Source organism: Pithys albifrons, chromosome 11, assembly GCF_047495875.1.
Source record: "Pithys albifrons albifrons isolate INPA30051 chromosome 11, PitAlb_v1, whole genome shotgun sequence".
NCBI lineage: Eukaryota > Metazoa > Chordata > Aves > Passeriformes > Thamnophilidae > Pithys > Pithys albifrons.
The window spans coordinates 17,647,794-17,675,062 of NC_092468.1; the positions used below are offsets into that span (position 1 = coordinate 17,647,794).

General features: G+C 46.8%; 1 protein-coding gene across 2 annotated transcripts; it reads left to right on the top strand.

Moving 5' to 3' along the window:
- Nucleotides 1–350: 350 nt before the first annotated feature.
- AP2M1 (adaptor related protein complex 2 subunit mu 1) lies at nt 351–27,223 on the top strand. Of its 2 annotated transcripts, none has more exons than XM_071566118.1 (11): nt 351–446; nt 10,332–10,444; nt 15,551–15,816; nt 17,215–17,297; nt 21,229–21,364; nt 21,461–21,602; nt 23,947–24,066; nt 24,577–24,712; nt 25,428–25,525; nt 25,662–25,773; nt 26,104–27,223. In XM_071566118.1, exons 2-11 carry the CDS (start codon nt 10,371–10,373, stop codon nt 26,236–26,238), a joined length of 1,302 nt encoding a protein of 433 aa, XP_071422219.1. In that variant the 5' UTR covers nt 351–446; nt 10,332–10,370; the 3' UTR covers nt 26,239–27,223. The 2 variants fall into 2 exon arrangements, with proteins under 2 accessions (XP_071422219.1, XP_071422220.1); XM_071566119.1 differs by lacking the exon at nt 351–446 and adding an exon at nt 8,678–8,699.
- Nucleotides 27,224–27,269: the final 46 nt, after the last annotated feature.

The following is a 27,269-nucleotide window of genomic DNA, read 5'->3' on the forward strand; positions in this document are numbered from 1 at the left end:
CACTGCAGGGAGAACCAAGGCACGGTTCCATCGCGGGCGCAGCGCTGCGAGGGCGGATGCTGGGGTGGGGATTCCTGTGCGCGGGGCCAGCTAGAGCTGACAGCTCCGTGGAGCTGCACGGCGGCCTCTGGCCTGTGCGTGCGGGGCGCGGCCTTCTGTCCGTGCACTCCCCTCGCCCAGCCCCAGTCCCAGCGCGGCGGCCATGCTGCTCTCCCGTGCGCCCGGACTACAACTCCCGGCATGCCCCTCTGCGCGCGCCCGACCTTCCCGCCCCCGCCGCGCGGGCACCCCCCCCGCGGCAGCGCATGCGCGGTGTCAGGGCGCGGGCGGGGCGCGCGCGCGGCGGCTCTGCAGTGCGCGGGGGGGGCGCGGGCGCGGGGGGCGGCGCCGCCATCTTGGGCGCGGGGCGGCAGCGGCGGCGGCGGCGGCGGCGGCAGCAGCAGGAGGTGAGGGCACCGGACCCGGCCCGCGCTCCGCTCCCCGCAGGGCCGCGCGGCCCCCGCCCCTCCGCCCGCCGGCTCCCTGCGGTCGGCGCTTTCTGCCGCGAGCGGCCGGGCGGTGGCCGAGCTGCCGCGGGTGGCGGCTCTGTGGGCGCTGGCCGAGCATTGGGGTCCGCGGGCCTTCTCCAGGGCGGGGGGCGGCTAAAGGGCGAAGTCCCCGCCGGCTGCCATGGGTGGGCAGCGGGAGTGAGCCTGGAGCCGGGAGGGAGGGAAGGAGGGAGGGAGAGAGGGACGGGTGGAGAGGAAGCGGGACTCCACTGGGAGAGGTTTTTCTCAGCCCCTTTCTAAGGGAATGCTGTGCGACCCCGTTATCCCACATTGTTTGGGGCTGAGGGTGCTTATTACCTGCTGCTGCTGCTCAGCTCCCTGCCGGGAATACCTGTGCGGCTGCACCGGGTGAGGGTGGGGACGGATCGGGCTGTGTGTGGCACAGGAAGGTCGGTACCGATGCGTCAGGTCAGCCTGAGCAAAGGTTTTTTCTGTTAAATCGGGCTGGTACTTCACCGAAAACTATTTGCCTGTACTGCTGATCCAAACGTGAATTAGCTGGGTCATGTCTTGGCACCCTCTGTTTTCTCCCTGGAAAACCTGCTGAGGCAGAACGCGGCGCTACTGATGCTGAACTGCTTGTTCTGAGGTTCCTATTAAACAGCCCTCCTAGATGGGTTTCCATTTCCATTCTTCCTGAGCTAGGATTCGGTGAAGCTACAGGAAGCACAGCCCCTGCTTATTGCCCAGTGCAGCTGACTTCTCTCCCTACTGGGAAATGACTCGCTTTTGATCTGCTCTTCTCTCCATAAGATGTGTGAACCCATGATCTGTTTTGTCCTTGCTTTAGTATGACAAAGCTGCTGTCAAGTTTTAGCCTCAGGCTGCCAAAATCTGAGCCTGGAACTATCCCAGGTAGGTGAGTCTGGATGGCTTCTGTGGCTCCGAAGTCTGGGTATTGCAGGCTTCCAGCTGTGTATGGGCTCGTGTGGTGTCTGCTTGGGCAACGTTTTCTTGAATGCTGCCAGAGCTGTAGCTACTGTTTCTCCCTACAGTAAAAGCTGTGTGTGTTCCTGTGAGTTTTGCTTGGAGGGACAATCTCAGATTTAAAGAGATGCTGCCAATCTGTCGACTTCCATATTTTTCCTGTCAGAAGGGAAGCATCACTCCTCTTCTGTAGGAAATGCCATCTTACTGACATCTAGTGACAGAGATACCTGGGTGTTCTTGGGGCTGCAGAGTGGCCGTGTTCCAGGGGGAGCGTTGGAGATGTCTCTGAAGGGTATCATGGCCGGCTGCTTCCTGCTGAGTGAGAGAACACCGTTCTGGCCCTTGGAGAGTTGATTCTTGAGGCTGTGCAAGGTTACATCTTGATTTCTTTCAGACACAGAGGACTCGAAATGTACTCCAGCTTGATACTATCTCTGTTGGTTCCTTTGGGGTTTTTTTGTGGAGCAGGAACAATCACTAAACAAAACAGGCTTTGTGAAGAAACTTCCTGTGACACTTAATTAGACTTGTCTTGTCTCTGCATCAAGACATAGTAAAGCCAAGACTGTCTTTTGCAGCACAATGTCTTGCACTGGTTTTCTAGGCTTATTCTACTGAAGACCATTAGAGTATGTAAAGGCTGTTCTTAGGGTTAACTGGGGGATGGACGGAAGTATAGCCTGTGGTGCCAAAATATAATTGGTCTGTAAGGCAGAGTCGGCTTCTCTCCTTTAGTGAGTGACCTACAGAGTCAAAAGTTACTGGCAAGTCATGTATTATTTTGATCTTGGTGGGAGGTTGGCAGCTCAGCCAAAAGCTTGCAGGCAGAGGCACAGAATGTGAAATGCATTTATCTGCTCTCCAGTAATAAAAGAGAGAGAAATGCTGGCAGGTCAGGGCACCCAGACTATTAGTGGTCTGCAGAATACAAGCTCTTACTCAGACTGCACTCTGTGCGTCTTAATCTCTTCTGTTAGAAGACGAATAGAAAGCAAGTCACTGTTCAGGTTTCTATCTCAAGAGTGTAAAGCAGAACTTGCTTCAGACTGACTTAAGAACTGCCTTGGTAGAACTGGTAGAAATAGAAGACGACAGTGGGGCTGTTAAGGTTGGGCTCAAAATAGAGTGGAGAGGTGTGTAAAATTCTGTTCCTGTGATGCTTTACCCCAGTAAGGGAGTTTCCCATGTTTCCCTGTGTCAGTGCCCATCTCTTGTTGCCCTTCAGACTGGCTGCGTGCATTGTGGCAGGCAGAAGTTGGCTGTAGGAGGAGAGCTTAGTAAGAGAACATGCTTCTCTTCTTGCCCACTGGCTATGGGGATTTATGGGATTTGGTTTAAAATAGGGACAGTTTCTCTGAAACTGATGGGTTTATCTCAGGAGCTCTTTAGCTCAGGGTATGCCCCTTAAGTAAATTATGCAGCCTGTCTTCCCCAGGTTGAAGTGATTGCAGCTACTCTTGTTTAAAACCAAGTGCAGCCCAAGGCCTTGTGGAAAGTGACTAATGCAGCCCTCTAAGCAAAGCTTATGTGCTCGGATTAGCTGGGGGGGGGGGTGATGGCATTGTATGAGCCTTAAGCCTTTTGGGTTGATACTGGCCAGCACTAGCCTGAAAGGATGGGTTTTCCCACCAACTCGTTTGCCAGAGCAGCCTGACTAATCCTTCTCCTGCTTCAATTGTTGTCACTTGTCCAAGATCATAGTGATTTCTGGAATGCAGAAATGGTTGCAGTTGGTGATTTGCCCTCAAGAGCAAGTGTATGTACCTCTCTTGGTTTCTTCCTGGATGAGAACTCGAGCAGCTAATGTACCTTGAACTGCTTAGTTAGATAAGCTTATTAATGCACAGAAGTCTTACTTGCTGTTAAGTCAGAACCCAAACTGTCTTTTAATAGACTTGTAAAGGGGTTGTTGCTTTACACCAGCTTATTCACTGACTTGTGATTGCTGTTTCCTGGATGTGATCTGTATTTTACAGAAATCGGCATTCCTGTTTTTTTCTAAGTAAGTGATGTCTGTGCTGTGGGAAACTTCCAGCCCTTTAGTGGGGGTGACAAAGTCCACGTAGCTGTTCTTGGGCTCACTGCTGATCATCCTGTGTTTATTTGTACCCTGTACTTGATGGCACAGGGAGCTCTGTGAAACTCATGGCCCTGTATCACTGTGGGGCTGTGCCCAAAGTGGCTCTGCAGGTGAGCAGGAGTCCCCTCAGCTCTGCTCATCCTGCCTCAGTGGCTCGCTCTGGCCATGGCTGCTTGAAGGCAACTGTCAGATCATGCCATGATTATTTTTCCCACCTGTAGTGCCAGACTCTTTCATGGAGAGTTCTCTCTGTGGTGAGAATAGCACCTGCATAGCTGCGTTTGGAAAGTACAGCTGGTCTCAAAGTTGCCACCTAAAATGACAGAACAAACTCACTCAGCACAATCAGGATGCTGCTGGTGCTCATCACATCTTGGGGCATTAAAGTGAACCTGTAGTTACATTGTTAGGGGCAGCATAAGAACTTCTGTCCCTGCAGTCAGGCTGCTCCTGAGCAGTTACTCTTGAGCTGCCATGTTACCACTGCACCTCTGAAGAGAGGACACAGGATTTGCTGTTCAGATGCCATGATAGCGACCAGACATGGCTCAAAAGTTCCACAGCTTTTGCCACCACTGGGCTTAGAGAAGCTGCTGTGGAAGGATGCAAACTGTATTTGTGCTTTCTTGAGACAGAAATGCCAGTATACCCCCCAAATTTATGGTGACTCCAGTAATGTTAGGCTGCAGACACATTGTATTGATAGTGATGTTTCCTCCAGACAATAACTCTCTCTTTTTGAGCTAGAAGAAATATCTCTTGCCTTGGACCTGAAGTTGCAGTTACTGCAGCCGTGTTCCTCTTAGCACGGCAGAAAACTGACTAAAAATTCACTGTTCTTCCTCAGCAATGAATTTGAGATCAGCTTTTTTTGTTGTTTATTTTCATTTGTGCAAATACAGTTACAAAAGGCAGAGAACTGTGTTCCAAAGTATATGGTGTAGGCTGAAGGTACCACTGTCTCTGCTGTTGCAGGGAAGGATTAATGGTCTGCTTGGTGTTGCCTGAAAGATCTTGGGTTATGAGACAAATGTATTGGAGAAAATAACTTGTTTGAATATCTGTGTATCTGGGACTTAGGACATAACTTTGCTTTGTCTTTCATACCCTAATGAATGGATGGCTGGTACTACAGTGGTGTCTTGTTACTGGTGTGATGCTGTGGCTTCTCAAGCAGAGAGACCATGGGAGGCTGATGCATTGGCCAGAACCGGGGGGGGGATTGGTAGGTGCTGTGTGCTGTGGTGTCTGGAAGAGTTGTTGCAGGTACAGCTGCTGCAGAGGGAATAAATTTTGCTGGTTGGTCGATTCATTGTGTTTGCCTTGTTTAGTCTAAGAAAGTTCTGTGCTGCATGTTACTCGTTTTTCTACAGCTATTCTAAGTCAGAATTGATGAAGAGGAAATGGAAGAGGAAGGCTGGGCTCTTACCTAGTGCAGGAGGGAGCAGCTGAATCTCGACGTGCTAAATGCAGATTTAGTGCATCGTCTCACCAGGTAGCTCCTAGTTCAGTGACTTGTTTCATTCCAGAGTAGGTGAAGCTGCTGACAGTCCAGCAACAGCATCCTGCTGCCTGACCCTGTGCTCCTGACTACACCCATGCATTCTGAGTGGGTGGCACAGTGTAGGCCTGAAGGGCAAAGTCTGGCTTTTGGAGAACCACCTGTTTTTAGGTCAGACCTAAACCCCAGCATTTTCCATCTATGATGAAATCAGGGGACGAAATCAGGTTTTCAGATACTGTGCTTTATTGAGTCTTTATCCTGCTGTGGACTTCCTTGGTTATGGTCTGCAGCCCACCTACTGCAGACTGACTTCTGGGGCTTCATCCAGCATGTTGTGATGTTTTGAGAGAGGGATTCTCCCTAATGCACATCCCCTGCAGAGTGAGAGCAGTGTGGCATGGTTTAAGTAGGCTTGATTCTCAAGAAAGTGCTTGTCACCATGTCAAGTCATTGTAGGTCCAGCTAATCCTGCTGCTTTTCTGTTATGTAACTACTCAAATGCATTCAAATCTGCATCCCAGATGTTTGGTTCTGTACACGTTCTCTTTTTTTATAGCTGGCTGTCTTAATGCTGCAACTGTGCCGCAGTTGCTCTAAAGGTATATTTTAAAGCTCTCATCTTCAATTGAGTCCACAGGTATTCTGGAAAGTAATTTCCACGTCATCTTAACTTCTTGTAGGTTTATAATTTGTGTAAAAGTATGTGGTCAGTCTGTGATGCTCTTCATGATCCTTTTCTATTTATGGGTTGAAATGGAAGTGTATGGGAATGCAAGCACTTGGCAGGAGGGTGGGAGGCACACTGGCCTCAGGTATTTGTAGGAGCTGCATTCAGATGTTAGATCTCATTCCTACCCTGGCAGCTGCTTGAGGAATGCAGAGTGTAGTGGGAGAGGGTTATTGTTCATAAATTAAGGTGATTAGTCAGCAACCAATGAATTCTCTATACACGTGGATCCTCTGTACCTTAACTAGAATAAATCCATCCATACTGGAACTAAAAAACAAGGCTGTAGCCACCCGTGTGGAACGGGTTGCCGTATGTTCAGGCTGGTGAAACAGAAGGAGTGGAGCTGCAAAGCTCCAGAATTACAGTTGATGGATCATTAACCCAAAGGCTTCAGCTAAGAGTCATCCTGGTTTCCAGGCACTTGGTGATAAACAGCTGAAGAAGTGGTGGGCTTTGCTCTTTAGCTGTGTCTGGCAGTGAGACATTAGGCTGAGGGAGCTCAGCAACAGTGTAGGGCAAGCTCCCTAGAAAAGGCTGACTGTGGAGAGGAGCAGAATGAGTCACTGGAAGCTGATTGAGCAACACTTTCTGAGTCATGTTGCTAATGCACAGTGAGCAGATGAACCCATCTCTTATGGTGGATTTCTTATTCTGGGGCCTTCTGATTCCAGCAGCCATGAGTCACTGAATGTCAGTCTCAATATAAATTGAACCCTCTTCCCTGCAGTTCTTAACCACTGCAAGCTCCAGGATCTTTGACTTCCAAAGGTGATCTGTAAAGAAAACTATTAATATTTTTACATGTGTGGAAGATCATCATATCATGTCTGAACTGTACCACTAAAATCCTCATTCTAGTTGCAGTGTAACCTTGAAATAGTTGAAAGGAGTATCTGTGAAACTTGTATTGAAGCACAAAGGAGAATCAAAACAAAGCAGACTTATTTTCACTGGAGCCACTTCGAGGAGAGCCATTGTCATCTTAAAGAGCCATTCTTCTTGCTAAGCTTTAAGCAACTTTCTTTTGCATAAGGCCCTTTGTGTAGCCTTCTCCTCTGTTCATAGATGTCTGGGCTTGTCATTCCACCTCTTGAGTTTCCAGCTGTGTGGACATATTTCCATGAGCTGATAGAAGAATTCTTTAGTGGAGAGGGAGTGCAGTCACTCTGATGTTGTGTCTCAAAGAGATGTAATGCAAGGCTTGAGCAAAAGACTGGAATTCTGTCCATGCTGCCTGAACTCCCGTGGTGGGCAACCTTGGTGAAGGCTGACAGAAAGCAGCACTGCACTAAACCACACTTGCTGTGAGCTGTGTTGGTGCCATTGTGTTCTCTATGCTTGTGAATGCTTGGAAATCTTCAAGGTGCTGAACTGCAGCAGTCAGGCAGAGCAAGGGAGATCTGCCGTAATTGTGTTAAATACCTTGTGCACTTAAGGCCTCCTTGGTCCCTGATGCCATTAGATGGGAGTGCAGCAAGATGCTTACACTGCATATGTCCTTCAGCTACCCCAGAGTGTTTCCTTGACCTCTTGTCACTGTTACCTGACTTCCTTCCTTGATCACATGGGAGACAACACACTGACCCAACGGCTCTGCAGTGTGAACCAGCCCAGCTCTGAAATGTGCCAGTGAAGCTGGAGCCAGGAGCCAACTGTGCATGGAAAGTTTGGAGCTTGAACTCAACTCCCAGTGTATTTTGTATAAGGAAGAAGCCTAGAATTTTACTGCATTGAAGAACTTTGTAATGACTAAAAGCCCTTGAATGATGCTGTATCTGCTCTCCATCTAACGTGCTTTTACTGACATGAAAGATGAGGAAGCAGTTGGCTCTGCTGCCTGCTACTGTGATGCTATTAAAAATGCTGATTTTTTTTGCCTGTAACTTCAGTGAAGCTATTGCAGAATATGTTCTAACCTAACATGAGAAAGCATTGCCTCGTTATCTCAGTCAACATTTAAAGTTGGTAGATCTTCCTAAGAGAAGACTTTTAATTTCCAGTACTAAGCTTGATGAGCAGCCTTCTACATTTTTTATAGTAATGTAGCAAATATTGAAATCAAGGCTTTTACAGAAAGCAATTGGCTTGTCATTCTGGCAGTAGGTTTTGTGTTGTATACGCTGCATGTCTGATCCTGTTGCTCATCAAAGCAGACATTTCCTTTGTGCTAAAAATAGTGAAACAAATAACTTAAGCAGCATTAAAACCCAAGAGGGAGATTATTTTTTTTAAGACTAGGATGTGCTTTCTAGGATTCTGCTGGAAAGGGTTTGTAGGATTCTTATGATCCAGCTTTGACCAGTTGCATAAGCTTCCAGGAAGCTGTTCTATACAATGCAAGTCTTAAAGGGAATGCAGGAACTCTTCCTCATCTTTAACTGTAATAGTCCATTTCTGAATGTGGAAGCCAGCACTGTAGCAGCCTGAAAACACATCCTTATTTCTTTTCTGGAATGAAAAAACTAGGAAATAGGAAAGAATTCCCTGGAGTGGGCAACAAGTTGCTTTTACTGTCATAATGGTTCTCATTTTTTTCAGCATGACCTTTCAAATGTTTGCTGAACTACAGCCTCAGCATTTGCCAGACTTGTTGGGCCACTATATTCAGTTCTCCATGTTTCGGGTTCCAGTAGTGCCCATTCTCTCTCAGTGGCCTCTTCATGCCTGTTAGGGCTGTGTGTGCTTTGTGTGCGCAGTTGGAGTCTGTGGTACAGCCACTTCCTTAAATCTGAGATGGTGGTTTTGTTCTGTTAACCAACAGGATTGTCTTCTGGTGTGGGGACACTGACCTTGCTGCCTCTGCTCTGTGTAGCCTTTGCCCCTCTGTGTGGGACAGCAGCCACAGAAGGCTTTTCCCACTCTAACTACATGGAAATCTTGGACTATTTGCTGCCTCTGTCTTACTAGGTATGGTTACAGAGACTTACCCTGAAAATAAGTGAAATACTTGTAACCTAAGGTGTTATAAAATGTCAGTTATGGGAATGGAAGAAAAACATATTTGAAAAACTCTTCTGTGCTAGATGGAGTCTCAGACATCAAAAAGTGTTGATGATGATACCATGTGAAGCTACTGACAAATGGCAGGAGGCAGCCTGTTAATAGCCAGAGACACTTGACCAGAAAAATGGGGGAGTAAAAGCCAGAAACTCAGGATAGAGCTTTGGGAAAACTGTCTCTTTCTTGCTATTTTGACTTAAAAAGTGACTTTTTGGTTCTTTTTCTTTCCTTCTAATGAGCAGAAACAGCCATCTGGAAGCTGAAAACCCATAGCAGAGAAGTATGAGTAATGTCACTCTCTGAGTACTCACTAGGTGTAGCTAAAAATACTGGTGTAAAGGCTTAAGAAATTAAAAGTTTCTTTTATGTCTTTCTAAAACTGAAAGTAGTGGCTGCACTAAAAACCTTGGCTTAGCACAGAACTTACATCTGCAGTAGTTCCTTCAAATGAGCAGTTACTTTAGTTTATTGATTGTAACTTCTAGAGGATATGTTACTCTTGATAATCCAGAAGTCATTTTGTCCCTCTGGTATGTGTATTGCTTTTGTATTTTTTTTTCCCTGACCTTTGTGATGATCCCAAGTTGGGTCACTTTAACTTCCTTGTTCCTGAACATGCCCGTACCGGTTTGCTGTCAGCATCTGCCTCTAGGCTGGCCTCTCCCTATCCTTTCCACCCAGCCCAGACAAGTGGGTGTTGCCCAACCCACCCAAACAGCAGTGTGGAGATGGTTGTTATCTCATGCTCTGCAGTGCCAAGGCTGAGCAGTACCTGTGTGCTCATCCCAAGGCCTGCCCTGTCACAGTTGGAGTGCTCTTCTTGGGACTAAGCCAAACAAGCAGTTGCTGCTGTGACTATTATTGCTTGGACCCAAGTGAATAGAAGGGATTATGACTCCAGGAACTGGATCTGGTGAAGTAGCTGCCTTCTGCATCAGTAATGTCTACCAGCTTTGTAGCTCTCTCCAAAACAATCTTCCTTTGAATAAAGAGTAGATTAGCTGTTTAAGAGGGTAACTTCTGAGGTGCTGCCTGCCAATTCAAGTGGCTCATGGCTGAGATCTCCCATTCCAATGGGACCTTGTGGCAAATTGCTCTCAGTTTGGGTTCTGAGCTGTGACTTGGTACAGCTGCTAGGGATTAGCAACAGCTTTTAAACTGATGTGTCAAAACTATATAAAAGTGGTAATAAACAGTGGTGTACTTGCTGCTAAGAGCCCCCTGCCATACAGTGATAGGCTTAGTGACGTCTAACACATTTGTGTGAACTGTGTTCAAAAAGACTATGAATTACGTTTGATTTGTACCTCAGTCTTTGGGGAGATATAAAGGGTCTTTGATTTGCTTGTAGTTCCAGGCCTGTGTGTTTTTCTCACATTTGAGGTATATGCCTTGGATCCTAATACTTGAGGCTTGATCTGGCCATGCCAATTTTTGGAATGAGAAGTAAGCCCCTGCATCAGTGCCAAATTTAAGCTTCAATCCTGGCTACGCATTGTTGCTGTGCAGCCTACTGATATATGCCCTCTCTTTGTCCAGGTATTAAGCAACATGGGAAGTGAAGACTAAAGTTCCATCATGATCGGAGGCTTATTCATCTATAATCACAAAGGAGAGGTTTTAATCTCTCGAGTCTACCGGGATGACATCGGGTAAGTAATTCTGTTGCATCCTTGGTCTTTGCATTTCTGTTTCATTTTGATGCAGTAAACAACCCACAGCTGCTTTGTTCTGCTTTAGCTGTGCATGCATGTAAGACTGCAACTCAACTTGCTGCTCTAGGCTTAGTTTGGGGGAAAAAGTTTGAGCCCTGGTCACCTACAGTAAAGAAAGGCCTGCAGCCAAACCTGAGACTTTCTTTTGAAAGGTGGAGATCTGGTCATTATTCCAAATGCTTCAGCAACGTGGACTGCCACTGTGGGAGTCTCCCTCACTGTATTCATTAAAACTTAACAGGAACAGCAGTGTGGGAACTGTCTGCCACATAGTATAGCCAGGGCTCTGAAGTAGTTTCAGACACTGAAGTCTCACATCAAGTACAGGCATGCAGGAGACTGTCTGTGGTCTTGGAAAGTTTTATCTGCAAGCAGTCTCATAGTAACCATGGCTGTACTCCTGAGGCTGGCATTCTGTCCCCCAGCTTTGTATGGCAGCTTTCTGTGTGAAAAACTGACATTCACTGGATAATTAAAGTTGTGGGAAGCACTGAAACCCTTCAGTAGATTGTATGTGTCTTGTTGTGCTTCACACACGTGTTACAATGCTCACTGAGACTGGATCTGTGCAATCCTTAGGCTGCTAATTCCCAAAAGGGATCTTACTAAAAATGTGGTGTCTTGCAGGCAGTGGATAGTGCTGAAAGGAGCCCAGTATCAGGTGACGGTGCTGCTTGGGCTGAAAACCTTGAGTCTAAGGGTTTCTTGCACAACATTGCTCTTCCTAGTGGGTTTTCATTAGTGTCAGGCATTAGGTGGAAGTCAGTAATCAAGTTAACAGAGTTAATACATACCTAATGGAAGCAGAGCAGTGATAGGTGTTAATTCAAAGTCCAGTGACAGAGATCCTTCAGACCAGTATAGGGAAAAATAGTTTGTACTGGGTCTTCACGATGACCAGTGGTAGGACGTGCTGTGAAATAACTCTTTCCCATAAATTACAAGAAACTGTCAAGCCAGTCTGCCTCCAGATTGGTCTGATCTGAAGGGTGTGTCCCTTTTTTGTTATGGATTGTCTAGTGGAGGTTAAAAGTTGAGGTAGAACTAATAGCTAGTCAAAGCTTGTACTGTTTCATTGAGGGAGGAGTAGTCAACATAGTGTCTGTAATGAGGCTTCACCTAATGAGCTTTTAAGTCTCTTGGCTTGTTCTAGGTCAGCTAAGGCAAAGTAGCTGTTCTAAGGTTGACTGAGTTATTCCAGGACTTCCACACATAGGTGAGCCAAGGAACCGTTGTATTTCTGAAGCAGAAAGCCAGTGGCTCTGAAGTTTTGCATCTTCTCTACTGTACAAACTCATTTCAGTCTTCAGTACTTGTTAGCTGAAGCTCTTAGGGCAGTTCACATGACAGGTCTGACTTTGTAAAATTGGTATCACAGTGACTGAGCCAAGCCAGTTTGGATTATAGATAAATTCAGAATGTTTCATGTGAGAACTAGGGACACTTTTACTGCATCTGGCAAAAATAATTTTTGGAGGTTTGCAAACTTGAAATACTTAGCAAGATAGTGCTCAAAGTGCAAAGTGACGTTTATTCAAGAAGGCCTTTTCATTTAAATGGCATTCTGGCTGTGGAGATGTAAACTGGGAGCAAAGTAGTTACTTTTAATGTGATCTTCTATTGCTTTTTATCTTGGCTCATTTCTCTTACAAACTCAGTGCCTGACATTAAAGATGTGATAAAGTACTTCCTACTGGCTGGCCAGACAAAACTAGAAAATGGGATTTCCTGCCTGATCCTGTCCTAACTTTTCCATTTGGGAAAGGGTGACAAAAGTCTTTCAGTGTTTTCTCTAGGACTTGAAGAGTTGATGTGCCCTTGTGTGAAATCATCTGTTCAGTTCCTGTGAAAGCGACTTGGGTGGAGCTAATGCTGGCTGTTAACCAAGCGTGCTCCCCAAGGTGATGGATTCCTTCTCAAACAGGCCTTCAAAGCTGTTTGGAATTTTTTTAAACATGTGGCCTTACAGAACAGGTTGTAAAGTGGCTATGTCTCCTCTTGTGGTGTAATCAAGTAACTGAGAATCTTGCCATTTCCTAGTCTGACCATTAGCATCAATGCCAGGTCTGCTTAAAAGCTTTTAGTGTCCTAACCTTCAGTAGGAGGTAGGGAATAGCCACGAAGCTGTAGCTTGTATACCTTTGGCATTCTGAAGGCCTCAGCCTCTGCATTGTGAGATATTAAAGGTCATCTGTGTTACGAGAACATCTCCCCTTGCACAGTTTAAGGACCTAAAAAAGTACATACTCGCTCAGATGTAATGAGCAAAGTGACAGACAATGAGAAAATCCTTCTGACTGTGTTAAAGGCAGAAGTACCACAAAACTTGAACTTTCTTTGCTTGCAACTTAGAATGGCTTTGGTGCATGTAGCACGTCTGTCCATACAGCAGCTGGCTGCATGTATAAGCAGCTTTATTAAAAAAAAGGCAAAACGCCATGCATTTAATTCAGGGTACCATGGAGGGCTCTACTGTGATTTTCAAGTGCCTTGTTCTTCAGTGACTTAGTCGTTGGGGAACCTCCCTGCATTTCAGAATGCAGCTGTGTAATAAAAATTGAGCTATTTGAATCTGAGCAGCTTACATGACAAACTGCATGCACTTTAAATGTAATAGGTGTTTGGTTTCTGAGCTTCTAATACATCACGTCGGCTTCGTGGCTCTTGATTCTTAAGGAAAAAGTGCAAGCTGGATAGAGCAGTGTCTGAATCTGCAGGATGTGCCCTATCTCTCCAGATGTGCTCCAGCTCTATCAAACTTGCTGTATTTCCTGTTGGCTGAACCAAACCAGAAAGCATCAACCCAAACAACTTCAAATAAGAAGTACTGTCACAAAAATTCCCACCCAGACAAGTAGCCCTGTTCTAAGGCAGACTGGGAAGAAGATACCTGATGTTTTGTGGTCCCCAGGTGATACCTCAGGCTTTGGGGTTTTTTCTCTCAAGGCCTGCTACCTGTATTAGCAGAGCAGACTGATGTGATACAGGTGCAGCTCATCTGGACTAAATGCCCAGTTAGCCCTAAAATTCAGCCAAACAAGTCTGTCCACACTGACAGCCTGACCATGGCATGTCGGTGTTGTACCTTGAGGGCTTCATGGCTGCCGTAGCTTGTTACTGTCCAACCAATACCACCGTGGCCTTTTGTGCCCGGGGAGGGGGGGGTGCTGTTTGGTCTCTTCTTATCTCTTTGGATTCATTGTGCCTTGTGTGTGTGTTTCTAACCCTTTCTCTTGTTGCTGTCACTCCTCCTTTCTCCGCTGGCGCCATTTCTGTCCATCCCATCTCATTGGCTGCTGTAGCAATAGGTAAGAGACACCACTGGCACTGCACAGTGGGCACCTGGTGTGCTAGAAAAGCCTCCCTGACCTGAGGCTTCTCCTCTAGTGTGTACCAGTCTGGTTCTGGTTCTTCATCTAGTGGGTTAGAACTTGAGGCTGGGAGGGCTAATGCTCCAGAACAAGCTGAACTTTCCTTACAAAACTTAGGGAGGGGAGGATTGGGGCTTTTAGATATTGTTATTTTATAGTAGATTAAATTACTTTCTTATGGAAAAACTCAAGTAGAAATGAAATATTAATTTAACTCAAACTTGGAAACTTTCTGGAGCAATAAAACCTGATAAGTATTGGAAAGCCAGAATTTTGCTTATGGGGGAGCGTGTTTACTGATGAAACTTCTGCATATGTCCCCAGACCTTCAAGGAGCAAACACCTGCTGTGGTAGCATATGTTCCTTTGAATATCCTTTGTTTTCAAACTTGGAACTGTCTGTTGAATTGTTGATGACTCTCAGTGCTTACAAGCATTTGTATGCCTGTATTCTTGCTTGTAAGGATGATATTACTGTCTGTTCTCAAGCATGGTTCTGCATAATCAGTACCATGGCCTTGATGCTGCAGTCAGACCCCCATTCTACAGAGTGTCTGAGAGTATGAGTAATAAAGCATGACTAGATGAGTCTTGGCTTGGTGTGTGGACTGTTGCTTTAAGTCTTATGTTGTCATATAAAGCACTTGAGCTTCCTTCCTGTGTTTTCAGGATTGATGGAGTTTAAGTTAATTTGGGAAGTTTATCCTGATTTGTATTTATGGGGTAAGGAGACTGTAGTGTGAAGAACTGGCATTCAGAATGCCACTCAGAATCCCTGCTTTGCCAAGAGGGTTTTTATTTTGTTGCTAATACACAGTTTGGATCCGAAGATGGCAGCAGCTTGCACAGCACCTTTTCAGCACTGGGCAGAACCCTTGACCATAAGTGGTCCTGGACCATGCAGTGCTGCTGGCACGTGGCACTATGGGGACCCCAAGTCTGGGTGCAAGACTCCTGTTCTTAAGCCAAGCAGGCTTGAGATTGCGTGTGTAACTGGAAAGCCAGTGGTGTTCCTAATCCTGCTGCTGCTTTGGGCCTGTCCTCCAGGGGGTGTGGGATATGGAGGTGAGGTGGATCTGAGAACTAAAGCTCCCTTTTGGGGTGTACCTGGGCACTGACATCTGTTGGGTGACTTGGGCAGGTTTTGCTGTATTTTCCTCCATGGTATGTCTAGGAGGAACTGCCATTGACACAAATCTTGGGGAGACTCTACTGCTTGCTTTGGGACAAGAGTACAAAGGCCTGGGCACGCAGTGGAGACAGTAAGTGGGTGTTTGGTCAAAACTGGACTGTTTGAGCCATAAACTTCTAATGTGCTTGTTCCCAGCTGTGGCAATCAATTTGGAGTGCTGTCAAAATTAATTGAAGGGAAGGTTCCTTTGCCATCTGATTCCCAGTGGAGGTTGGCTTCTCCCTCTGACTGCAGTTATACTGTACTCCAAAGCTCCCTAGAGGCCAGTAGCACACACTCTTCTTGAGTTTATGCAGACTTTAGTGTCTAACTCTGCTCAGAGCCTTGACTTGTCCCTCTTAGAGACATCCCCAGGCACCCTTCCTAGGTGAGCTTGGTGTATGTAGTTCAGTGTCTGACCATAACTGCATAAGCAGAACTGTGCAGCCAGCTGGTGTTCGTGCTCACGGCGCTGACTTACCTCTGGTGGTGGTCTCGCAGGCGGAACGCTGTGGACGCCTTCCGCGTCAATGTCATCCACGCACGGCAGCAGGTGCGCTCGCCTGTCACCAACATCGCCCGCACAAGTTTCTTCCATGTCAAGCGCTCCAACATCTGGCTGGCTGCTGTCACCAAGCAGAATGTCAACGCTGCCATGGTGTTCGAGTTTCTTTACAAGATGTGTGACGTGATGACTGCCTACTTTGGGAAGATCAGTGAGGAGAACATAAAGAACAACTTTGTGCTGATCTATGAGCTGTTGGATGGTGAGATGTTTCCCTTATCTGCTATGGGATATTGCACTTGGTCATTCTAAAATCCTTAGGTTAGTTTGATGTAGTCGTAATCCTTGAAGTATTTTTAACATGTGTGGCAGAGTTTAAAATTACTTGTTCTGCTTTCTAATGCCACCTCTCCTGCAAGTGTGGATGGCACCTCTAGCCCCGTAGCCTTGTGCCAATTGTGGCTCACTTCCCTGAAGTGTTGGGAGCTGTGCCCTTGTGTAACTGAGGCAACTGGTATGAGAGCCCGACTTCTGAGGGGTTGCTGTGCAGATGACATGCTGTCCTTACACTGCAGTATATAAAGAGGACTATCTGTAGCACCTCTAAGACCAGCTAGTGCCCAGGTGGCTTTAGCACTGTTAGAGCAGGAGTCAACCCCAGGCCACAATCGGTTGCCCCTAGTGGGTTACAGTTATGTTTTGTGCTCAGTCCTGAACAGAAGGAAATCAATAAACCCGAACCTACTCTGTTGCAGCCCTACCTCCTTCAGTGAGACAGCTCCAAATCTCACTACAGATTAATAATAATGTCCCTTCAGCTGCTTGTGATATCAGCCTGCCTGTGTAGGTTGCCCTTGAGCTGTCCCTGTTTTCCATAACATGAGCCCTTTGTATCAGTTATGTTTCAATTTGTTTTCCAGACAAAACACTACATGTGTGTCCTGGGATTCTGAAACGGGGGTCACAGTGACTGATGTTGTCTCTGTTCTCCCAGGGCAGGCCAAGAGATTTCTTTTGTCTGCTTTGCTCAAGTCACTGCTGTCTCCTAGCAGGCACAGTGAGAGCAGAGTGGAGTTATTCAGTATCATAGTAGTGTTCTTGTCTCCACTCTAGATCTCTTGGGGGTTGTTCTCTTCCTCTTTCAGCACATTAGGTGTTAAGTGCACTGTCTTTTTCCCTCCCACCTTGATCATCCTGCAGTGCCACTACCTGTCTGTTGTTTTAAACTTTGGTTTTTATTACATCCTCAGAAGAACAACAAAACCAAAAAAAAATGCTGCAAAGATAGATTGCGCTGCTGTTGGATAAACCCTCTTTATTGTCCTTTAGATGGTTTTGGAAAAACTGCTCAGTTTGTCCTGTGCACATGGCTAGAGTAGTTGATACTGAGTTCTGAAGCGTGGTTGTGTTTAGGAACAAGCAAATTCATGGGTTGGACAGCTTTCCATCACCCCTCCTGTCCAACTTACTGCACAGGGAATTCAATGTAGCAAGAATGTTTCTGTTCTCTTAGTAAGGAATGATATAGCAACTCACTCAGAAATTCAGTGTGTAAGTCGTGTCTGTGCAGTAGTTGGCTCTCTCCTTACAGAAATGCTTAGCATAGTTGGTGTGTTTATACTTTGCAGCTCTGAACTAACCTTCTTTTACCCTTCTGTAGAAATCCTGGACTTTGGTTATCCTCAGAACTCTGAAACAGGGGCCCTGAAGACTTTCATCACTCAGCAAGGCATCAAGAGTCAGGTAATCAGAGGAATTTGGGGTACAGCACTGCTCTGCTGGTTATTTTTCTGTGTGCCTGTTCGAGAGAGTACGGTCTCAATTGCCATCTAACCATTTGACCTGTGCCAAAGGAAGGTGCCCAAGTACACTGACCCTGGCATAGGTCTAACTCAGTGGCACCTTGTTCTAGGTGTCCCTGCTCTGTGTGAGCTCATTTTCCCTGGCACATGATAAAGTGAAGGAGGAAGGGCCCAGAGATAGGATAATGCCAGTCCCTTGCACATAAATTATTGCTGGCTTCAGGCTCTGCCCTGTGTCAGCTCCTGACAGAGGATAAACAAATCTACCTGCTGAACCAGAAATAGCCCTTTTGTGTGTGAATCTCATTGAGCAGGTCTGTTCTTCACCAGCCTTCAGTGCTTTGAGCTGTCAGGCTTTCATGCCTGCCTTGTAATGAAATATTCTTCAGCATTGTGAATCTTGTTGTCAGTCAGGAAGCTGATGTTGCTCTGTTGTTGCCTGTAATGTCCTTGCAGATCAGCATCAGTACAGCCTAAACTTTTTCGTGTTAGAGGTGGGAGTCTCTGATGTGCATTTAGCATATTATTAACTGTTGCAATAAAGTTTACATGGAGGTAGAAGATAAAGGACACCTCAGGAAAAGAAAGACACTTCAGTTGAACTGGTTTTGGGAATGTGTTTTAACTGGCTCTAAACCTACTTCAGGCTACAGTCCTCAAAACTGGGCTTCCTATCTTGGAGGTTTGTGCTCAACCTCTGAATCTGAAGACATGGTCTGTTTCTCATGTCCCCAAGGAATATTGTTCAACTTGTCCATCTAACACAGCTATGCAAGTTCAATAATTAGGATTTAGTCTAAAACTCAGTCCTCTCCCCTGTGTAGCAGTAAGTCAGGAAGAAAAGCTTGGAGGCTGTACTGAAGCAGTCTGTGGCAGAGTAAAGCTTCAGCCCCAGGTACAAACAGAAGCAAAGTGCTAAACAAGAGCCCGTATGGTGACTCTTCTTGTTTAGGATAAGCAGAGGTCAAAGTCTCTGGAGGCTCTGATTGAAATCAGTTTATCAGCACTGACTTACTGAGAACTCCTTAAATTTTTAATCTAACTGCATTTCAAGAGGAGGTGAGAGTGAAGCTGCCACTGAGCAACCTATTTCCTGCTTGAACAGCAAACTGTTTTGCAAGAGGGACAGATGTGAGTGCATCCGGTCTGAGTCCCCATCACAAGCCCTCCTGTAAATCTTTCTGGCCTTCTGCAGTCTGACAGTTTGGGCAGTCAGCACTGAAGATGGCTGAGTCAGCTGCTGTTCTTAGGAACTCAAAACTAACCACTACCCTCATTTCCTTCCCTCGCCCTTTTTTGCTTTTGTCTGTTTTCACAAACTCTTGGGCTGTTTGTGTGCAAACCACTGTCACAGCATTATGCTTCATTCCTTACAAAGAGGAGTTTGGATTTCAGCTTTACATAAGTAAGCAGTTCTGCTCAGTGTTGGAATTTTGTGCAGCCCAGTTTAAAAAGCAGAAGTAATCCATTGCAGGCACAGCCACGGCAAAGGGCAACAGTGGAAACGGTACTTGCTGTGTTTCCTAGTCAGCTCTCTACTCTGGTACATCAAACCTTCAGCTCCTCATTGACTTAGAGCCAGCTTTCCCACAGGTACCTTGGACCAAAATCTGGGACTGGGTGGCCTGCCATCTGTGTTCCCTTAGCATATTTCCTGATGGTGCTTTCCTTGGGCTTATGTCCTGTGGAATTTAAAGACCAAAACTGAGTTATGGCAGACTTCACAAAACTCAACTTTTTAACTTTATTCTCAGAGAAAGATTTAAGGTGTACTGAACTGCTGTGCTCTGAGTGCCCACCCTGGATGGCTACAGTGGTCTTTCCAGGGCAGGTGATCTTGGAACACAAGATCTGCTTCATTTTCTTTGAAAGTGCATCTGATCAGTGCTGCTCAAATGGCAGGACTGCAGGCTGTGCTGGTGTCCTGTACTAGAAGTGATGCAGGCATTGGCTCAGGCATCTTCCTCCAGCAGAGGGTAAACCTGCTCTTACAGCTCCAGGTGGAACTGTGCTCTGTGTACTGTTCTCACTCTTCAGATCCTGTCTGTATCTGTCCCACACTTTACTAACCAGATATACACTGTAATTTTCTTCCCCTCCAAGTGCTTTCTGGGAATGTGAGTTGATCAACTCTCAGTTACAGTGTTTCACCAAACCTTAGATATACTTCAGTGCTAAAATGCTAGTGTTACTTTTTAAAGTGAGCAGAGACCTGCCACCAGCTGCAAGACCTAGTCAACATGCTGGCCACTGAGAACTCAAGGTTGGTATTCTTGGGTCATTTTAGCTGACATGTTTGTCCAGCTCTGGGAAGCACCTGCTCCCAAGAAACTTCCGCTCCGGGTGCCTTCAGTGCCTCCCATAGGGAAAACTCCTGCTGGGTGATTGCCATCCTGTCACTTTGCACAATGGCTGGTACAGGTTCATGGTACTGGTGCTGTTGCAGGAGATTAGAAAGTCAGCACATGATCAGTGTCCCTTTGAAAGCCAGAGCACTGGTTATTAAATCTACTGTTCCTGTTCAGCCTGAACAAAGCATTGAACAAGGCAGAGAAGGAGGTGAGTTTTTTTTCTCAGACAGATGAGAGGTACTTTGTGTACTGCTTTGAGCACTTACCTAGGCAGTTCCCAGAGGAATATAAAACTCTGTGTCTTACATGATAGGATAATAGCTCTGCTTGCTCAGGGAGTGACCATGTCTGTGGCAAGAGCATGTGTGAAGCCAAGGCACTGCTGGTGTCAATTGAGATCATGTACTGCCCCCCTGTGGGCCCAGTGCGAGGCTGCTGTGGCAGAACCCACTTGGGTGTTGTCAGTCGTAGTGGTGGAAGGGCAGAATTAACAAGGATATGACTTTATACAGGACCCAGACTTAAGGTGCCTGGTACGTTCCATAGTCTGGGCATCTGTGCCATGATAAATATCCAGGGCTTGCTTTAGGAATACCACTGTCTGCTCTGCAAAGGAACATTATTGGGAGTGGTATCTGGCCTGTCACTCTGCGTGCTCCACCTTGTGTTTATACTGTCCATAATGGGCAAAATCTGAAAAGCTGTTTCACTGCTTGTAATGCCAGGTTTCCTGCAGGGAGCTAAAGGTTAAAATCCCTCATCTTGTTTGTGCTAATTAGCTACCTAATTAACAAAGAGCTGACCTGCTTTTTTCCTGTCCTCAGGTAGCCTTAAGCCTAACCTGCTTCTTTCTCCCTCCCTCCCTTTCTCTCTTCTCTTGCTACTGACCTGCTTGCCTGTTAACCCTGTCTACACTGCACTTGCTGCTATACATCTACTTCTTGACTTTCTGCGTGTGACTGGACCCCACCTGTAGCATCAGGTAGGAAGCCTCTCTGTGCCCTTGGTGCTTTTTGGAGGCTTAGAGCCTGGGTGCTGCTAGATGCATGTTAGGTTAGTGTTGGTATGTAACTCCAGTGACTACAGTCATTAAGAAACAAGGATTGGGGATTAGCGCTCTTGTGGCCCTGGGGTTTCGTGTTGGATAAGGGTGTGAACTGCCACACCAATCCATGTTAAGCTGCTTCTGTGCTTAACATGGATTGCTGTGACAGTCCGAGGCATGATTTGAGTGCTATTTGTGGAGCCCATGTCTCCCTGCACCTAGGTGTAGCTTAATGGACTAGAAAACAAAACAGAAGAAACTTCACTGCTGTTGTTAGGACCAAGTTTTGGTTAGGCATGGAATTTGATGTATTGAGGAGAGAATGACCAAATCATGCAAGACGTGACAGCACCTCTATCTAAGTGACAAAAACATTTATGTGTAATAAATGGCAAGTGTTTGCTCTTAGATTTAGAGTAAGGTTTCTTAGTCTTTGAATTTATTTAGAGGTTTAAGATGTAATTTCTTCTCTTCAGACAAAGGAAGAGCAGTCCCAGATCACCAGCCAGGTGACTGGACAGATTGGATGGAGACGTGAAGGAATCAAGTACCGTCGCAATGAACTCTTTCTTGATGTGCTGGAGAGTGTGAATCTCTTGATGTCTCCCCAGGGTGAGTAGGAGGTGTTGAGCTGGCATCCTTCTCCCCCTCAGGGTTTGTGAGTGGGGACTATTGTAAGTGTTCTAAACTGTGATCTTCTCTAACCAGGTCAGGTTTTGAGTGCCCATGTCTCTGGCAGAGTGGTGATGAAGAGTTATCTGAGTGGAATGCCAGAGTGCAAGTTTGGCATGAATGACAAGATTGTCATTGAGAAACAGGGCAAAGGGACTGCGGATGAAACGGGGAAAAGGTAAGAGGTGTTGGACCTGGTGGCCACTTGCCACCAAGGACTCTTATGAAAGGGCAACCCTTAACAGCTTTTCTGATCTGACAGACAACAAGCTGGCTGGTTTTTTTCTTCCCTTCAGACATTACTGCTAACTTTGTGTAGACCAGTTGTCATGCAAGCTACCAGCCTGAGGGCCTCGGTATGGAAGCTTCTCTACAGCTCTTAAGATTCAAATACAGTATTAAGTTTCAAATATAGTCTTAAGTATAGAGATCTTGCAGCTAGAAACACTTCCCCAAGATGGATTTTCCCAGAATCTGTATCTCCAGCAGTTCTAGTCAGTGCAGAGACTCTCAAGAGCAGTAGCAGTTCTCCCAAGGAACAGTGAAGGACCCCCTCTGACCATAGGCTGCTCTACTGGACTGTTGCCACAAAGTAGAACAGCTGACATACTAACACTGGGTAAGTCCCTCCTGTTTACAGGTGGTCAGTGGCTGTATGGGTTGGAGGCACATCCTTTTGGAGAGCTCAGCTACCCTCCCTACCACCTGCCCCTCAGTCAGTACCCGCACTGATGCTAAAAACAGCTCTTAGGCCTTTTCCTGCCTTCCTGCTTGGGGTGAAGAGATAAAAGCAATGGGACTGCCACTTTCTTCTCACTAACCATTTGCAACTCATTTGTATTTCTCTTGGTTGTTTGTTTCTTTTTTTTGCTGACCCCCAGTGAATTGGGAAGGTAGATAATCTGCTTCAGCTGTGTGTGCACTCTGCTCTCCCCCTGTCTCTTGCTTTGTGTGACATGTGCATGTAACTTGGATCTCGGACACTTTCCATGATGGTTCCTGTAAATGGAGCTGAGCTGCTATTTGCCTTTTCTCTCAGAACCAAGCCAAGAGCTATCACTTCACTGTCACCTTTAAGCCATCTTTCCTGTACCTGAACTGAGCTAGTAAAATGGATGAGGTAGCTCATGAGCCCCATGGGGATTTATTTACTCTAGTGAAAATGTCAGCTGCACAGGCCTCTGAAGACTCAGTAACACTGTCCCAAAGCTGCTGTGCTGCGTGCCTTTGCCTGTACTATTTTTTCTAATTACTCAAACAAGACAATCAGGAGCTCTTGCTAGGTGGTTCTCTTTGGTTGTGATTAACCAGTGGATAAGAGCTTGAAGATGTCACTCTCCACAAGCATTTAGTTATGAGGTGACCAAAAGGGACAGCTGCTGCCGATTGGTATTTGGCATCTAGCATATGGAAAGGCCAACCCTGAGTAATGCTACCTGAGACTTGGAGCAGTGCTAGGCAGCAGGGCTTTCCCAGCAGTTTTCCAAAGAAACAGGAACTAGCTGGCTAACATTGGCTTTCATCTGGGCAACAGATTAGGAAAGACTTAACTCCCATTTGTGAAGCACAAACCACACCACTGAGTTTTGTAACTAGACAGCCAGTCAGCCTGGGGTTGGCTCCTTCCCCTTCAAGTTAGTAATGGTGGTTCCTAGGACAGCTGAGCCTGTCTGTAGTGCTCATGGTGTCTCAGCACACTTGCATGGTTGTCCTGTTGCTTCCAGCAGTTGAGGCTGGAATATCAGCCTAAATATCACAGTGCTACACTGCTGTACCTTCTCTACACTGCTGCCTCTTCTGTTGCTTCTGCCTTCACATCTTTTGTTTCCTCTCAGTAGCCGGGGATTTTGTTTGCCCTCAGGACCTGTATTCTCAGAGGCTGGTACCCAGCACAAGTTCAGTGCTGGCAGGTTAGGCTGGTGTGCCTAAATGAACAGGTCGTAGCTGTGTAGATTTTAAGGAGACATACAGACTTGTATGTCGTAATATTGTGGTCTTGGCAGTTTGGTTCAAAATCAAACCATGTGCTGACAGTGTGGAAATGGACAGTTGTGAAGAGATTTCTGAACAGGGAGACCTTGAACCTGGCGTTTCCTGGCTATGTGGCAGTGGGATAGCTTTGTGGACAGGAAAGTGTTTTCTCTCTTTTGAACTGTGCTGTGGGAAGACACGGGCTGGCAGAGTTGCCTTTGCAGTACTGAGTGCTGCTGGCAGGCAGACCCAACCATTGTGTTGCTGGCTATGACACAAGGGTGCTCCCCTAAGCTCTCTCCTCTTTGGGGAGAGGAGGGAGAGAATTTTTTCAAACAAGCTTCCCGAAATACGATTTTTGTGGTGGTGAAATAAGCAACGTCTGAGCCAAGAGGCTGCTGTCCCCTAAATCTCTCCCTGCTTCCCCATTTCCTGGACACTTGTGATGGCAACATGCTCTGTAGAGTAGTTTCTGCCTGGACAGACTTTGACTGCACCAAGATACCAGGGCTGCAATTTGCATTTGTTTAACTCGTGTTTTGTGTTTTTAGTGGCAAACAGTCAATTGCCATCGATGACTGCACTTTCCACCAGTGTGTGAGGCTTAGCAAGTTTGATTCCGAGAGGAGCATCAGCTTCATTCCACCAGATGGAGAATTTGAGCTCATGAGGTATTGTGGTCGAGGGGTGAACAGGCTGGTGTTGGCATGTGCTTGCTGCTACAGTAGTGTTACTGCTGCCAGATGGACTTGCAGTCCTTGAGCACTTAAGAAATACACACTTACCACCTTCTTTTCAGAGTGGAATCTGTAGGGTGTCCCATCCGTTACAAATGTGGGCAAACCCCAGCTGCATAGTTTTCTTTGCCATAATCATAGTATTGGGGGTAGGTTTTCTTACCTTCTGAGTTTGCTGTAACTGTTTTTTTACTATTGAAAACTGGTGTCTTTGAACAGGACAATTAGTAGGAACCAGATATAAAATTAGAATCAAGAAGCCATTGCTACCCTATTGCAGCACAGGTCCTACTGCTGCTTCCTTCTGGGATGGTTCCCTTTCTGGCTGATGTTTCTAAGCTGTTTGCTGTATGCAGAGACTATCTCTTTATGAAGGTGATACAATTTGAGATTGTAAAGGAGTTAACTCCTCCTCAGAGTTCACTGTAGCTTCCATCCCTGCAGATACCGAACCACTAAGGATATTATCCTTCCCTTCCGTGTGATCCCACTGGTGCGGGAGGTGGGTCGGACCAAGCTGGAAGTGAAGGTGGTGATCAAATCAAATTTCAAACCTTCCTTGTTGGCCCAGAAAATAGAGGTAAGAGAATAAAAACTTGTGGTTTCTTGTGCCTGGCAGTTGTGCCACTAGTTTATATCCTCTGCAACAGTCTTCACAGATGAGTCTTCAAGCTTGTACAGGGCTAAAAGAGTGAACTGAGTGTCCCACAGATGTGTGGTGCTGCTGTGCTGTGGGAGGTCCTGCCATAGAGTAGGGTGGTGGAAGCTGTTCTCATTTGTACAGCCACCTTGGCAGAGACCTCATTTCCTGTGGCAACTGTTCACTTAATCTCTCAGCCACTATGAAAATTTCATGTTCTGTCTGTGTGATCTCATGGTATGTCAGACAGCAGGCTGTGAGCTGTGTAAGACAGGCTAAGGATGGCTTTGCAGCTTAGTCCCCACCTGGGAAAAGCTTCCTGCTGCAAGGCTGGGCTGTTCAGAGCCTGATGCAATGCCATGGCCAGCCTGGCATCCTTCCTGAGCTCATCTGCCCAAGATTAGCCAGATTTCCTGCAGCCTGGAGGGCTCTGCCCTGTTCCTTACTGATTGTTGTGGATTATGAAAGTGTTTGAACCTTTACTTCAAAGCAAGAAACTGGAGGGCTATCCTAGGATGCCTTGTGGTAGCTGATGTTCTCTGGGCCCTAAGATGAGAAAGAGAAGGCCAAGGGGTCCTGTACAGACAGTCTGAGACTGCACAGAGTGTCCAGGCTGCAGTCTCCTTGCCCCTGATCACCAGACTCTGCCTTCCAGGTCCGGATCCCAACACCTCTCAATACGAGTGGAGTGCAAGTCATCTGTATGAAAGGGAAGGCAAAGTACAAGGCCAGTGAGAATGCCATCGTCTGGAAGTAAGTGAGCTTATTGGGCTGAGCAGGGCTTGGCGGGGCTGAGTCTCTGTAGTGTTCCTATCTGTCCTGAGCACGCACAGCAAAGGGGAGAATGAATTCAGGCACCTTCTTCTCACTTCTGGGATTTCTCTGTTAGGATAAAACGTATGGCTGGAATGAAGGAATCCCAGATCAGTGCGGAGATTGAACTGCTGCCCACCAATGACAAGAAGAAGTGGGCTAGGCCTCCCATCTCCATGAACTTTGAGGTGAGTCCCAGTCTGCCTTCCAGGGTGCACCTAACCTCAGAGAAGCTTAGTCAGTCCCTTTTGGGAGTTACACAGGTGTGAGTGTTCCCTGTCCCAAGCTGACGGGTGACTCTTCCTAGCATGAGGTCAGCCAGGTGGCAAAGCTAATGGAAGAAAATTGCCCTTAGAGCCACTGGAGTTTGACACCACACATGCAGGAAGTAGGGAAGGGAACAATGGCTCTTGGTGTCCATTTCTAGATGCACAGCCCAGGGATCCTCTGGCATTTGTGCATGGAGAGCATCTTACCCCCATTTCAATGCTCTCTTTTGCCTTTCCCTTTCTTACTAGGTCCCGTTTGCACCCTCTGGGCTGAAGGTGCGCTACCTGAAAGTCTTTGAGCCAAAGCTGAACTACAGTGACCATGATGTGATAAAATGGGTGAGGTACATCGGCAGGAGTGGGATCTATGAGACCAGATGCTAGCCCAGCAGGCTGGCAGGCTCCCCCTTCTCCAAGCCATGCTCCGCCTCTCCTCGGTCTTCAGCTACATTCAGAGAAGTGTCTGCCTGGCCCCTCGATGCAGATTGAAAGACCCTGTGGCTCACCCCGGGAGCGGACTCGCCTGCCTGTGCTCAGTTACCACCCACACTGCAGATGAAGTTCAGAACCCAGTCGTGTGCAGGAGTGCAGTCAACCTCCTGCTCCCCGTCCCAGGGTGGGCAAGGGCTAGTCTAACTCCCATCCTCTTGTGATCTTTCTAGAGAACGTCCACCATTAAACTCCTCTTCTGTTGGTGTCTCACTACTTGCATCATATCCTAGTATTTTTGAAGTTCTTGTGCATATGTACTCGTAGAGTAGACCTAAACATAGACTGGACAAATCTGAGTTGAAGTTACCCTGGCTTCTGTACTAGCTATTGCTGTTGTGGTAGATGTTGCTGGCCAGTCTGAGATGCGTGGGGTGGTGAGTTTGTAGGGCCCCCACCACAGGAGATGGTGGGCTCACCAGATCTCACCACTACCACCTTATTTCTTGCAAAGTCGTCAGTATAGAGTCCTGCCATGGAAGGTTTGTGACCAAAAGGATGAGGGTTTAGGCTCTTGCTGGTGTGTATGTGGGTGGCACAGCAATTCAGGTCCTTGGAGCATTTACCCCCACTCACTGCTGGCTTGAGCCAGTCTGTCCTTTCCAAACAAATTGGTGATGTGGCCCTGCTGTCCCAGGGGTCGTGGGTCAGCTGAGCTCTGTCAGGATGTGAACAGGGTCTGTTCTCCGGGAATCTCGAATGTAGTTGGCAGTTAAGAGCCCTGTGCCCCAGCCTGCCATCTCCACATTTCTACCAAATGCTTTCGGGCCATAGGAATGCTGTTGCTACCCACAATCCTGCTTCTGGTAGTGTGGTCTCCATTTTGTACACTTTGTGATTTGTCCAGCTCTGAATCTAATAAAGTATGTAGAATGGAGAAGGCTGCCTGTGCTGCTGTTTGGGGCTGGGGCTGCAAGAGCCTGGGC

Excerpts from the sequence above, each read along its gene's own strand:
- AP2M1 (XM_071566118.1), top strand. The coding sequence starts at position 10,371 with ATGATCGGAGGCTTATTCATCTATAATCACAAAGGAGAGGTTTTAATC. Across the intron at positions 10,445-15,550 it reads GTCTACCGGGATGACATCGG|GCGGAACGCTGTGGACGCCT; the intron begins GTAAGTAATTCT and ends GTGGTCTCGCAG. Across the intron at positions 24,713-25,427 it reads TGTTGGCCCAGAAAATAGAG|GTCCGGATCCCAACACCTCT; the intron begins GTAAGAGAATAA and ends TCTGCCTTCCAG.